Source organism: Melospiza georgiana, chromosome 10, assembly GCF_028018845.1.
Source record: "Melospiza georgiana isolate bMelGeo1 chromosome 10, bMelGeo1.pri, whole genome shotgun sequence".
Lineage (NCBI taxonomy): Eukaryota > Metazoa > Chordata > Aves > Passeriformes > Passerellidae > Melospiza > Melospiza georgiana.
In genome coordinates this window covers 1494813-1509481 of record NC_080439.1, presented here as the reverse complement: position 1 = coordinate 1509481, position 14669 = coordinate 1494813, and the positions used below count along the sequence as shown (strand labels likewise).

The 14669-nt window shown below is 41.3% G+C and overlaps 1 protein-coding gene across 1 annotated transcript in view; it reads right to left on the bottom strand.

Moving 5' to 3' along the window:
- Nucleotides 1-14669, bottom strand: part of RSRC1 (arginine and serine rich coiled-coil 1) — a 96721-nt gene that overhangs the window by 43540 nt on the left and 38512 nt on the right. The window contains exon 6 of the mRNA XM_058031607.1: nucleotides 6978-7014. Within this exon, the coding sequence (XP_057887590.1) occupies nucleotides 6978-7014 (37 nt within the window). The remainder of the gene's footprint in view (nucleotides 1-6977; nucleotides 7015-14669) is intronic.

The following is a 14669-nucleotide window of genomic DNA, read 5'->3' as shown; positions in this document are numbered from 1 at the left end:
CTGCTCCCAAAAAAATAACCTTAAATTTATCAAAATTAACTATAAGTGGAGAAAAATCATGCAAAACATGGAAAAATGGCAATTTTAGTCCATGGAATTCACAGATGCTCTTTGTATATCAACAGAAATAAAGAATCCAGCATCAGGGATGGACTAATTAGGAAATTATTAACCAAAACAATGGGCAGAAAATCTGAAATTTTAATTTATGTAAAGGCCACCAAAAATACGACCAGTGATGAAGGGAAGAGTCCACCCTAATTGGACATCAACGCCACAGTGAAGGGAAAGCCTGGCAGCCAGAGCCAGGAGAAAACACTGGAACACTGACAGAAAGGACACAAAACCTTCCCAGAGCTCTCCTCCAAGAGTGCCAATTTACCAAAACTGGGAAGGAGAGAGCCAACAATGACAATGCCCAATTGTGAAATTCAGGGCCCAGTGAGGAACTAAATGAGGCAGAACTATAAAATCCCAGCTCTGAATGGAATGCCCAAATTTCCTGCTAAAACACCACAGGATATTCAGACTCAGAGTTTTCCATCTGAGGGAATTTTCACTCAGATTTGAGATCAGAGGGACAAAAACCTGGAACTGTCCCCAAACATCAGCAGCACTCTGACCTGAGAGCTGAGGATTCCCCAAATCCTCTCCTTCCTCTCACCCAGGACACACATGGCCACTAAAACATTTGGATTTGTTAACTTTAATTGTGGATTTATTACTTTAATTGTGGATTTTCCATTTCACTCCATTCAGCAGGAGCCACTTCCCAGAGCAAGGTGGGTTTAAAGCTGGGATCTCCAGAGAACCCTGCAACACCAGGTGGGTGGAAAATCCCATCTTGTTTCCTCTAAAACCAGCCCAAAATGTCAGGAATAAGCAACAATGGATTGCTGGATGCAAATCAAAGGCAGGAGGGAACGGCTGTGGCAAACAGCCCGGGTGGCTCGGGCACACGGACGGGATTTTTGGGGTTTAAAGCAGTTTTTGCAGCAAAGGCACCTTTAACAGGACCAGAAAACAACAATGCACTCATTTCAGTGAATATTCCTGAGAAAAAGCAAGGAAAAAGGCCTTCCTACTGGAAGTGGATACAGCAAAATGGATTAAACACTCAGCAGAAAGAGGGAGAGCTGTAAATAAGATTTTAGAAAATTAATCGGTAAATCCAGGTCTTTTTAAAAGGAAAAATTCCTGGAAGTGTTAAACTTACACAGCCATAAAACTCTGTGTGGGTTCTTCAATAAGAGAGGAAATATGGATAATATTGCACTAAAGGCTAAAAAATTACCTCCCCTTATTTATCTCCTTGCAGCCTGGAATATCATCCCTTAGATTTACATTTGCATGGAAATGCAGCCACAACCACCAAAAAATTCAACATTCTGATAAAGAGCTGACAGAACGGAGATTTCTGCATCAACATCATCCAGTTATTATTCTATAAATTAATCTATTTCCTAATTAGACCTTTAAAAATTAAAGGTAGAACGATCCCCACAGCTTACAAAAATTATAAAATTATTAATATTTAACTCTTAAATATGGATTTTAATCTTTTATCACTGTTTCAAATTTTGCTGCATTATGTTGCAACAAAGATGTGGACATAAAAATAGCAGCAGATAAATGCAGGTTCTGAAATGAAAATTTTTAATTAACACATCATAAACTGCTTAGGAAACAGCTCCAGCCAAGGTTGGACTGGCTGGAAAAGCAGGAGCACAACCAACAGGTAACAGGGATTAATTAAGAAAAGGAATAGCTTATACTTGAATTACTGCTTTACTTTTTCCACTAGGAGAGGAATTTTCTCTAAATAAATCAGAATTTCTCAGAAAAAGGGAATCCCATCCCCTTTGGAACCTCTGCATTAAAATGCAGCAATTGAAAAATAATAGAAAAAAAACATTTTGAAAATTAAAAGCATTTCAAATACCACAAGGATCCAGTGGGTTCTAAATCAGCATTAAGTTTCAAAATAATCTGACAATCTACCCCAAATGATGCCTAATTATACAGGAATTAACCTGAACTTAATCAAGATTATATACTTTGAATAAAAGTGCATTTTCTCTTTGCTCTTGGATTCAATGATCAACTCAGCCCCACTGCACCGTTTTTTGGGCTGGCACAGATCTGCAGGTTTAACTTTTCCAAAAATGACTTGTGTTTCATGCTTTTGGCTGCTTCTTCTGACAAATAAGTACAATATAAAATGTGCAGGGCAAAACATAATTATTCTGAGGAGCACCTGCATAAAACCAGGGTGCAGAGATTTGTATTTTAGGTGCAGATCACAGATAGTTGGGCAAATTTATGCTTCATCTCAGTATTGTGCCAAGATCCCTCTTCAGTATCTGCAATAAAATACATTCAGAGCAAAATATAAAATCCCCAAAAGAAGAGGAGCAAGATCCCCCTAAAAAGACGAACTTGCTGGTGGCCTCAACAATTAAATTAAAAATCAATTACACTTCTGCCAAAGTGTTTGTTTGCTGGAGAAAACCCTCCCAGGAAAGGCACTTAAACTTGGGGATAGAGAAGCAGCCACTGCCCTCCATAAAGTTCCTTTATATATTTTTCCACAATATGCACAAAACCAGAATATGAAATCAGAAACATTTTACACATTCTCATACTTCAGAGAGCACTAACAGCATTTTACTCGTCGAAAGCACTTTATCTTCATGTCTCTATAAGGCAGAGTTGGTGCATAATAATGTAATTTATATTGCCTAAATGTTATTTTGGGAGCATTGCATCATTTCTCAAACTTCATGACCTTTACAATTTTCTAAACTTTTATTTCCCTCATTATTCTGAACAGATTTCATTACATATTTTGAATGTAAACAACCCTGAATAATGATGGGCCCCATTACGTATGTACAGCTCTGACAATCGCGCGCGGGGCCGAGATGGAAACCCAGTGCATTAATTTACCTCTCATCCGCCGTAACTGCACTCCCATAAAAAGTTTTATGCTCAACTCACATAAATCATGGGGAAGAAAAATGAGAAAATCTGGTGGCTAACTCATCTTCCACCATTCTGCGAAAATGAAATTCACTGAAATACCTATCAAAACTGCAATCATCAAGAGATAATGTCTTCTTAGGTCTATCTGCACTTTCCGATTTAATTTCCTCCATGCCCTTGACATCCACAGATACCATTAAGATTAAGAGCAGTGAGTAACTGAGCAGTTCTCAGATTTTGATATATGGGGCCCAGGCACTAAATGTAATATCATCATTTGAAAATTAATGCAATATTTCTTTTGTTAGTTTTTCCACTCGGAAAGCGGGATGAATACTCGGGGTTCTCGCCAGTAATTTCCCCATCAGAATGCCGTGCAATTATGAGGAGATGTGCACCTGGGCAGAGGTCACCCAAATTACTCCATCATTTAATGAGCACCGAGATCAAACCCCAGCACACTGTTGCTGCCGAGAGACGCCTCGCAGCCTGCTACATCAAATCTGATGGAATCATTAGAGTAATAAGCAGGAAAATCTGTTTGCAGATTAACCTCTGGTTTCATGCTGCTTTCATCTAATGGGGCGCTGTGGAAATCTTGTCAGCTTTTCATCAGCCGCGATCAAATTACGGGAATTGCGAACAAACCGCCGGCGCGATTGGAAACAACACCCGCACGTGCCGGGGGTTTTATGCAGATGCCAGGGAAAATCACACTCTTGATATTTTACAGCCTTATTTACTTCAGCTGATCACTGCTCTCCTCAGCCTGCAGAGCGGGAATCGGGGACGCTCCCGTCGGCCTTTCCGAATTTACGGCGCAGAACGGCGGCCAAACGAATTTATGGGGGAAATATGAGCGGGGTGACAAAGGGAAAGCAAAATAAAGGCACAAAGGTCACAGGGATGGAGGGTCATGGGGTCCCCACCACAGCCAAGGGCAGGGGAGGCACCTCAGCCTCGGTGGTGAGTGAGTGATCAAAGTTTACTTTTTAATAAAGACACAGAGACATTAAAGTGTTGTTTTATGTGGAGCGGCTCTGGTTTCAGAGCCCGCTGGTAATGGGAAGTGACAGGGTAAAACTCGCCTCTCTTACAAAGTTTCCACAAAATTTGTCACTGTTGGAACAACAAACTGCTGCAAGCCTTTGAATATTCTGCCATGAAATGCTCTGCCTCTGATGGTTTGATCGTGTTGCTGTTTGATTCACATCTGCAGCCACCAGCAGCAAAACCTCAGAACAAATAAAGCCGTGTGTGCACACACTTTAACAACACTCACTGCAGAGAGCTCTCCCCAAATCCTGGGATCCACGGAGCCCCTCTGCAGGAGCAGCCCGGGTTTCATCCCTGCAGGCAGGCAGAGCCAACCAAGCTGCTTTCCCATGGATATTCATAAGCCATTGATCTCTGCAGTGTGATCACCTGGAATGAACCTGGTCCAGAGCTCCTCAAGGAGCTGGAATGATTCCCAAGGGCCAGGCTGCTGCTGAGCCAGGGAATGTTTGGGATGCCCACCCCGGCACAGCCAAAAGGTCCATCAGCCACTGACACCTGATGGGTTGGGACACCAGGGTCCCCTCCCAGTGTGGGACACAGCCAGAGCCAGCACTGCTCCCCAAACAGCACCTTCCAAGCTGGCGCGTCCAGCTGGACACTCATTGGCTCTCCAGCCTGTGCAAAGGGAAATTTGTAATGTCCCTGGGCACAAATGTCACTTTGGCCTCAGGAGGAAAACCTCTCCACCCCCACCTTCACTCCCTTCCTCTCAGAATGGAACAGACAGACACAATTCAAGAGAGACAGAAGAGACAATTCAAGCCTGCAGAGCATAATTGACCAGCATGGAATTTTGCCAGGACAGCAAGATAAACATAATTACTCCTATTAAGAGCGTTAATTAATTGTTTGTGAACAAAAATAATTGGCTGCTTGGTTTACAGCTCGTTAGGAAGCCCAGGACTCTGCCAGACGTGGCTGTCTGGTGGCCACCCGAGGGCCACCGAGCTGTGACACCACAGGTGACAAACCCAGAGAGCCACGAGCAGCAAGGGGCCAGCACTGCAACCAGGCTCCATGGAAAACCCAGGGACAGCCAGGAAAACATACTGACGTTTAATTAAAATCAATGCTTGATCAAGTATTAACACAGAATAAAGGAGAAGGGCTCTTTCTTGGCTGGAGTTTGGGGTTTTTTTGGTTGATCAGATTAAAGAAAGACATGGACCTTAAATCCCATCCAGTGCCACCCCTGCCATGGCAGGGACACCTCCCACTGCCCCAGGCTGCTCCAAGCCCTGTCCAACCTGGCCTTGGGCACTGCCAGGGATCCAGGGGCAGCCACAGCTGCTCTGGGCACCTGTGCCAGGGCCTGCCCACCCTCCCAGCCAGAAATTCCTTCCCAGTATTCCATCTAACCCTACTCCTTCCAGTTTGAAGCATTCCCTGTGTCCTGTCAGCCCAGACTCTTGTAAATCCCAAATTGTAAAACACAATTTTAGAGAAGGGATCCAATAACAGATTATCAAATCAAAATAAAGACCTTTAAGGGATTCACCCTGCAGGTGAGACACCCCTGGAAGCAGCAAACAAAGTGGATTTTCCAACTGCTCTGAGAACTCTGCTCTTTATTGCGTTTGGTGATTCCCAACACATTTCACAGGACACCTTTAGAAAGGAGGAGCTTCAGGATCTCAATCCCAGCAGGATCTCCATCATTTCCATCCCACTATGATCTCCATCCCACCGGGATCTCCATCCTCTCCATTCCACCAAGATCTCCATCCTACCAGGACCTCCATCCTTTCCATCCCATCACAATCTGCATCCTTTCCATCCCATCACAATCTGCATCCTACCAGGATCTACATCCTCTCCATCCCACCATGACCTCCATCCCATCACAGTCTCCATCATTTCCATCCCACTATCATCTCCATCCCACCATGACCTCTCTTCCACAATGTCCATCCTTTCCACCCCACCAGGACCTCCATCCCATCAAAATCTCCATCCTTTCCACCCCACCAGGATCTCCATCCTCTCCACCCTCTGGCACTCCAAGGAGATCCTGGTGCCCAAGCTCCTCCAAACCCTTCCCAGGTAATTCCCAGAATGGGAAGCAACCAGAGGAAAGCAGCTCTGTCCAAAGAGACACACCAAGTTTTTCACAGCACTATGGAACAGCAGGGATTACTTAGATATTCCATGACAAAATTAAACCCTTCTCAGGATGGATGCGCCATTAATAGTGAATATTTTCATTTAATGGGATTTAATAATCACTTTACATCAACTATTTAATGTTCCACTGACTGCTGGTACCAACATGTGAGGCTCAACTGCTTCTGACTTGTGACAAGATTTTATTTTTCCCAGTTTTGATCAACTGATGAGTTTTTAATGCTAAGCCTGGCTTGCCATCACTTGTGGGTTTAATATGTTTACTTAAACCAGAAATATTTTGCACCTCAATTATTATTTCCTACTGCAGCCCTGAATGGAATTTAAGTCGATCCATTATTCATAAAGCAAAGACAAGAGAAAACACAAAGCTGTGCACTTCTTTCAAAGCCTCCAAATGACTCAAACACACCATATTTATGCATGCAATATTTGATTGTGTCCCTGGCTCTTTTTTTTTTTTTTTTACTTTTTTTTTAATCACAAGTTTGTTGTTTTCAGATCAGGATATGCCAAAAATCCGACACCAAACAATTTTTGTTTATAATTAAGGCAATCATCAATCCAAGGATTGTAGTCCAGTTTATTTCATCTCGACATCAAAAAAAAGTAATTTAAAAAAATTAAAATTCCCTTGAAATGGGGAGATAAATGAAAATGTGAGTGCCTTCACATAATAACAGTAGCCTGACCCTCTGGGAAATGGTTGACTTTCTCAATTCAAGGTATTCAAAGCTCATTCAAAAGTGTTCATTTGGAATGCAGATATCAAAGATGATGCAAATGTTCAAGAGAAAATTAAAACTTACCAGATGTTCTAATCCAGCTTTGATGTTTGCAGAGTCCCTGTAAGAGAAGAACAAAAGTTCTAAATAGTTGCTAAACCCTTGTCTGCAACGATTTCTGTTTAACTCTGAAATGGCAAAGCTGGGTAATTTCTCCAGTGTGTCCAATTTTTAATTTTAATACATATATTTACCTGTAACACCTAAAAAACATTGATTATCCTAATGCTCAATGACAGAATTCAACTCTCAGACAGTACCTGCCCTGAAATTGTACAAACTGTGGCAATGTCACAGGATACACATTTAAATTAGCATTTTAACCTAATTATCCCACTATTTACACTGGAAAGAATCAGGGAATGGGGCTGTTTATCAAATCTGTGTTTGGTGCCTCCTGGTTCTGCCCTGCCACCACTCCCACAATGAAATTCCCTGCCCCTTTCCAAGGGGATGGAGAGAAGGAATTGTCATTAATTCCATGGCTTGTGGCAGCCATGCTGGAGCTGGGCATCCAATCCCTGAAAGCTGCAAAAAGTACAAAGGTACAGAGAGAAAATGGGAAGAATTTTACATAAAGGCAGCTGCAAAAAGAATGGACTGAAGTATCCAAGTAAAAACTCTGAAAAACAAAAATTCAGAGGGAAAATCTATCTTTAACATATCATGCTATGGAAAAAAAAAGACGAAATCCAATGGAAAACAAATTAAAAATTCCCCAAATGCCAACCCACCAGACAAGGAGATGATTCCTGCTTCCATCAGCCCCAGGTTCTACCTAATTCAAACATTCCCTCTTGGAAGGTGGGTCATTCCCACAGCAAACAGAGAAACCAGCCCGTGAGGGCTGCAGGGAACCAGTTAACACTACACTATTACTAATTACTAGTACTAAAATTGCTAATTGTTTATCATTTCCTAAAGCTTTTCAGAATCTGGTATGAAGATTTTTTTTTTCTGTTTAAATGTCATTAATGAAGTGAGAGGGAAAAATAAAAAATAAGTACTTTAGTTGTTTGACTTTGAAAGAATTTAATTTCTCAGCCCTATAGGATTTATCCCAATTTTGGAGACAGGAAGAAGATCCAGGGAGAGCTCAGAGCCCTTCCAGAGGCTAAAGGGGCTCCAGGAGAGCTGCAGAGGGACTGGGGACAGGGATGGAGGGACAGCACACAGGGAATGGCTCCCAGTGCCAGAGGGCAGGGATGGGTGGGACATTGGGAATTGGGAATTCCTGGCTGGGATGGGATTCCCAGAGCAGCTGGGGCTGCCCCTGCATCCCTGGAACGTCCAAGACCAAGTTGGACATTGGGGTTGGAGCACTTGGGACAGTGGGAGGTGTCCCTGCCGTAGCTGGGGTGGGATGGATGGGATGGATCTCCCATGGGATGGATGGGATGGATCTCCCATGGGATGGATCTCCCATGGGATGGATCTCCCATGGGATGGCCATGGCAGGGGTGGGATAGATAGGATTGATCTCCATTCCCACCCAGAGCATTCCACGATTCCCTGATCCCTTCTGGAGGCTCCACCTGGCCCTTGGAGGTGGAGCTGCTTTGGGAGAGGACGCAGGGCAGGGCTGGAGGAGCTCCAGGCCAGCCCCATCCCTGCCATCAATATCCGTGCACCTCCCTCAGCCTGTGCTGAAAGCAGCCCTAATTCAATTCCAGGCCTCAAAACTGATAAAAAAGGTCCTGAAGTGGAAAATGTGAGGAGATTATCGGCAAATGAATAAAGATTTGTATCGAACCAACACACGGGAGCAGAGCGGGGCTTGGTGGGGCTGTTTTTTAATCATGCCCTGTCTCAAACCTTCTGGGAACAGCGAGTTTCCCTTCCCCTCCTGCAGCACATCGATTCCTGAATTAGGCTGCAATATTAAATAATTAATATACTTGCCATGATTGATGTTTTGCATTAGTTGAATATTAGGTTATCAATCAAAATCCACTTGGTTTAATGCAATAATATTGAAAAAGTGTCACGGGCTGTTCAGCCAATTTGTAGTTGAGGCAGCCCAGACAGGAATATTGGTGTAGCACAAGGCCCTAACGCAGGAAATGCACTGCTGGAACATCCATAAGGAAAACATTATCAAACTAACCAGGACAAGGCTGAGCTTGTCCTAAATAAACCTTGGGGCACCTGTCACTTCCAATGAAAACCTCTTCCCACCCTCAGGCTGCAGGGCATCAATCAGCCAGGCTATGGCAGGGTTTATCTTTTAGTTAGCCCATAGATTATATTAGAGATCTTATGCAATTATATTCTGCATCCCATTCTATGTTACATTATACATACTATAAATTATATTACATAATTACCCTTATATTTATATAAATATATCTAACAATTATATATTTAAAATACATACCTTAAATTATACTACAACATCTGTTGCATTTTTATAATTATGTGAAATAACCACATATTTAAATTATATTATTTGTACAACAAATACAAATAAGGCTCCAATTATTACTATATTTCATATGTTGTTTTAGGCAAAATCAGACCTGTGGCCACAGCTCAGTCTCTCCCACACAGCCTTGAGTGCCTGCAGAATTTTAAACCATTAAACACCACAAATAAAAGCCAGGAGCAGCTTTATGCACATCCAACATTCCAATGCTCACAACACAACAGAAACCATTAATCTGGTATCATTACCAGGTAATTATGTTTTACTTCATTTTATAGCCCAGACTTCCCCATATATTTGCTTTTCATACCATCTCCAGTGCAGCACCTTCCTTTCTTTGGTTCACTAGGCAAGTTTGATTTTATTCCTGAGTCTTCCTTATTCTACCAGAGAAGGTTTGGAATTTTTCCCCACTTTGGCCAAGGATTTGCAGTACAACACCACTTGACATGCATATATATTTAAAGTCATCCATTAAACCCAGGAAATATCATACTCAGGTTCATCCAAACTTTTCAGCAGTGCCAGGGGAAAACATTCCAGCTCCATCTGAATCCTGGTCATCAGGGACCTGTAGCAAGAAGCTGGAATTCAATTAAGGAAGTTCCATCCCTGCCCATGGCAGGGGGTGGAACTGGAGGAATTTTAAGGTCCCTTCCAACCCAAACCATTCTGGAATTCTCCAGGTTTTGCCAGGTTTGGGATTACTTAAACCTACAGTAACTAACTGAGGTGGTGTGAACTTCCTTTGCTAGTAAATTAAATTAAAAATATTCCCTAGAACTTGCTGAAATAATGATTTTAACCTGGAACATATTCATGTTCCTAAAAATACTCCCTGTATCAAACTAACCATCAATCAAGGGAGCTGAAAAATGTGCACTATCCTCAAAACACCCCATTTAGGTACTATAAAACAGCTGAACATTTCACACATAATGTACTCTCCAGTGAATTTACAGCAGTTCCACCCAAGAACTGTAGAATTAATACACAGTTAATTAATAACTAATAATTGTCTTTGCCATAGATTCTGGGTGAGAAGCCATAGGCTGCAGGATAATCCTTTGGGTTATTTATACCTACATGGACATTACAGGAAAACTCAGGTCAAAGGGGCTTTTGGAAGGTGCAGAGTTCCTGAGAAGAGAATTAGATTTCCATGTGATCACACAACTTTATTTCTACCTCAGGATATCCCAAGATGAGACATTGCTGAACTTGTCATTTTTTGCTGCTCTTTCCAATTTTTCCTGCACAACAAACTCATCAAGAAGAGCAAATGGTTTGGGAATCTCACGTCTTGATAGGAAAAGCACCCATTATATATTTTTTAAAGTGTGCAATGTTGTTTTGTTCTTACCAAGCACCAACTTCAAATGATCTGGAGCTGATTCTGGAGTGTGAAGACTCCAAACTTGGTGGTCTTGGCCCCAGTGGATCCCTCCCATCATCCAAATAATTTCTCTCAGGAAAAACCAGTAGGAACTTTGGCCAATTACTAATAAATTTAAATGCAAAGACCCCAAGATGATCCTATGAAGGTCACTTAGTTAAAGCAGGATGAAAAGCCAAAGTCAGCCCCCACACAAACACTCTGGAATAACTTGGAACTGCCAAGGAACTCCATGGAATATAAGGCAAACCAAATTGAATCATGCTAAAACCAGGACTTTAAACAGGACACAAGGTGAAACAATTTCCATAAGATGTTATCCTAGAAAGAAGGAAAATCAGTACCCAAGAGACCTTATCAAATATTCAGCAGGGGAAATATATAATAACCCTGGCTCAGAGAGTAAAATCCGAGATTTTATGCAATATCAACACTGAAACTAAACAGAGAGGGAGAACTCCAAAATACAGTGCTGATAAAAGCAGTAATTTCAAACAGACCCTACAAAAATATTGCCCTTCTTTGCATGTATTTCTCAGATAAACAAGAGACAAAATAACCACCCAAAATCTCCTGGTTTTGCTTAACAGAGGCTTCAAGTCAGATCTGAAAATCCCATAAATCACAAGAGATAAAACAACCACCCAAAATCTCCTGGTTTTGTTTCATGGAGGCTTCAGGCTGGGTATGGAAACCCCATAAATGACCAAAGCTGATTCCTCTGTTCTGGCTGCCTTAAAGCCATTCCTCAACTCAACCTGGTGATTCCAAGGACATCACAAGGTGCAAATCATTGGAGTTTTCCTACTTGGAGTGTTGTTTGGTTGGTTTTCCCTGGTTTTGGATGACTTTGGCTGGGCTGGCTCTTCCCTGGTTTTGGCTGGATTTGGTTTGTTTGGTTCTCCCCTGGTTTTGGTTGGATTTGGTTTGTTTGGTTCTCCCCTGGTTTTGGCTGGATTTGGTTTGTTTGGTTCTCCCCTGGCTTTGGCTGGGCTGATTCTTCCCTGATTTTGGCTGGATTTTCCCCTGGTTCTGGCTGGCTGGGTGGCATTTCTCCTCCTGTTCCCTTCACCAGGAATGAAATCCTGTTCCTCCCAGTCTGCATTCCCAGCAAACACAGGCAATTAAACATCAGGCTCTGCAATGTCACCGTCTCTGTTAACCAGCCTTAAATAAATTAGACAACTTTGGCCTGGTTTACCTTCTCTGTAATATTATTTAGTAGATATTCAATTAAAACACATCCTGTAGGTGAAAGTGTAGGGAAACATTTCCATAATGGACATCAGTGGCAGTCGGAAGTGCTGCTAATTAGCCCCCAAGAACAAACCAGATTACAGAAGGAGCAGCGAGCCCAGCACTGGAAATGCCCACAAGGCTGGGCTGAATATTAAACAAAGCCCAGCAAGTTCCAGTCCTGGGAAGCACAACTATGGGAAAAACTCTCTGGACTGGTAGAGAGTGTTACAGGTTAATGAGGAACATAGAGGCAGAGCACAATAATTATCATACCCAACACCTCCCCATCTGGGCTGGGATGGCTGCAGAATATAAACACAGCACTATGGCTGCCACTAATTACACGTGTGCTGCCATTAGCAGAAATGCTGAAACTCTGTGAGCTTCTCCTCTGCTCCTGGTACTGAGGAGTATTAAATGCAAGTGTAAGTCAGGGAGGAAATTTAAATGTTCTAAGCACTAAAACAATTTGAGTACAATCAATTTTCCATTTGCTGAAAGCTTCTAAATCCCCCTCATTCACCCAATTACTACTGTACTTAACCTAATGAAATTTTATTCTGCGGGAACAATACTATTCTTAAACAAATTCTTGAAAAAAATATAAGATTAAAAACTTCGAGACAAAGAATAAACTCCTAGAGAAAAGATGCAAATAAAATTACTATCATAATCTTTTGTTTTTTATTTGCAAGTAGAAGAGTGAAGAGAAACAAAAGCATGGAACATAGCATCTGTCATATCAGAATATAAAAAGATGATCCTGGCACCAAATGAAAAAGCTCTAATTCATTTGCAAATCAAGCCTGCCAGTTCTATTTCAAGCTGGCGGTAACTGTCAAGAGTTAACAAGATAATCACTTTCAATCCTGCCTTCAATGGTACATTACACTGTTATTCCATTCAATAAGGCCCTTCTTTGGGGCACTGGATGAATGGTTTTCATTTCCAACTCACACAAAAAGTTGCAGAAAAAAAAAATCCATGGGGCTTAAGAAAGAAATCCCTTTATGGGCATTTATCTGCCGGCACTTGCTTTTAGGCAAAATGAGATATTTGGATACATTGGTGTCCATTCACTTCCTCTATTCCTTCAGGCCCTCAGTCTGGTGATAAAAAAAAAAAAAAATCCCACAAGGAAACCTCAAGCCTGTTTAGTTTGGGGTTGGTGTTCTAAAACTCTCTATGCACATTAAACAAGTTCTGCAATAATCTTTGGTAAATGCTTCACACCACACTGAAACTACATCGGGTTTGAATGGCTCCATCTTTGTCTAAATTCATTATAAATTGCTCAAAAAATACTAAATGCTCATGAAAATTGTGCTTGGGGAAACATTTGCCAGTTGCTCATTAAATATTCAGCAAAAATAAAGTTACCAATTAAAGGATTTCAGCCTAGGAAACAAGGCAACCTCCAATTTATCTGAGTTAATTATTTGTATTTCTTTTCTAAGACTCTGTGCCATGAATTCTTCCCAAGAGGAGAAAATCTTGTAGAAGTTTATTAAGTATTTTAAACTTATTTGCTGGCGCACAACTTTCCACTAAGACCTGTGAATAAAACTCTTCAAGCTTTTGCTCACTGCTCAAAATTCACATTACAAGGCACAGCCTTGGTTCCCTTGCACAGATATCATTCTATTACTGCATATGCATATTTAAAGGTTGGGATTTATGATCTCAGAGATTTTTTTTCCAACCTCAAGGATTCTACAAAGCAATTTAAAGCTTCTATACTGACTTTAGAAACAAATTACTCTTTTTTTCCCAATTTTTTCCTTCTTTCTTTAATCCCCACAGATCTGAGTTCAGAGACCAAAGCTAAATTTGTATTTAATATCTGAACTGAGCTCAGCTTATCCAACCTATAACCAATACAGAGCTGTACATATTTTTAATTTATTCTATTAATTTAAAAATCTCTTCCCTCAAACCCAGGGACCCACCTCACCCATGACTTCTTACTCTATCTGCAGAACTCAGATTTTTGATTGTTTTTCTAACCCATCACTAGAAGTCAGACAACTTCTTCCCCACTCTTCTCATGCAAATGTTCCTTTCTATTCAGGCTTTCTTTTATGGAAAATCCAAACACCACAAGTTACAGTTTCATTTTTGTTCTTTGCACTTCACAAGTTCTTCAAAGCTTCTAAACGCAAAGATGTTCTTATAATTAAAAAAATACTTGAACAAACCCAAAGCCTAAATGCCTCTATCTATGAAGGAATAGGATGCAGCTGGTTTTGATGCCCTGCTGCCCCATAGTTCAAAATAAAAATTAATTGAAATAAAAATTAATTTAAAATTCGCACAATTCTGAAGGACTTTGAAAGAGCACAAGATGTTGCACTTACAATAGGAATTAAGAGACAGTGACAGATTTCAAACAGCAGGTCAGAAAGAAGGAAGATGAATAAAGTAAAAAAAAAGGAAGAAAGATTAATAACGTAAAAAAACCTAGGAGAAGTTTGGGATGTGCTCTCTAGCCAGCAGCAGGATGGCACCAACACTGCTGAAAAACAAACAACTGATTAAAAAACAATAAACCAACAACCAACTCCTCTCCACAGCTCAGGGAAGGACCAGGACACCCAGCAAGCCTTGGATGCACAGCTTTTACAAGCAAAGACTAAACAGAGGTTTCCAATATCCC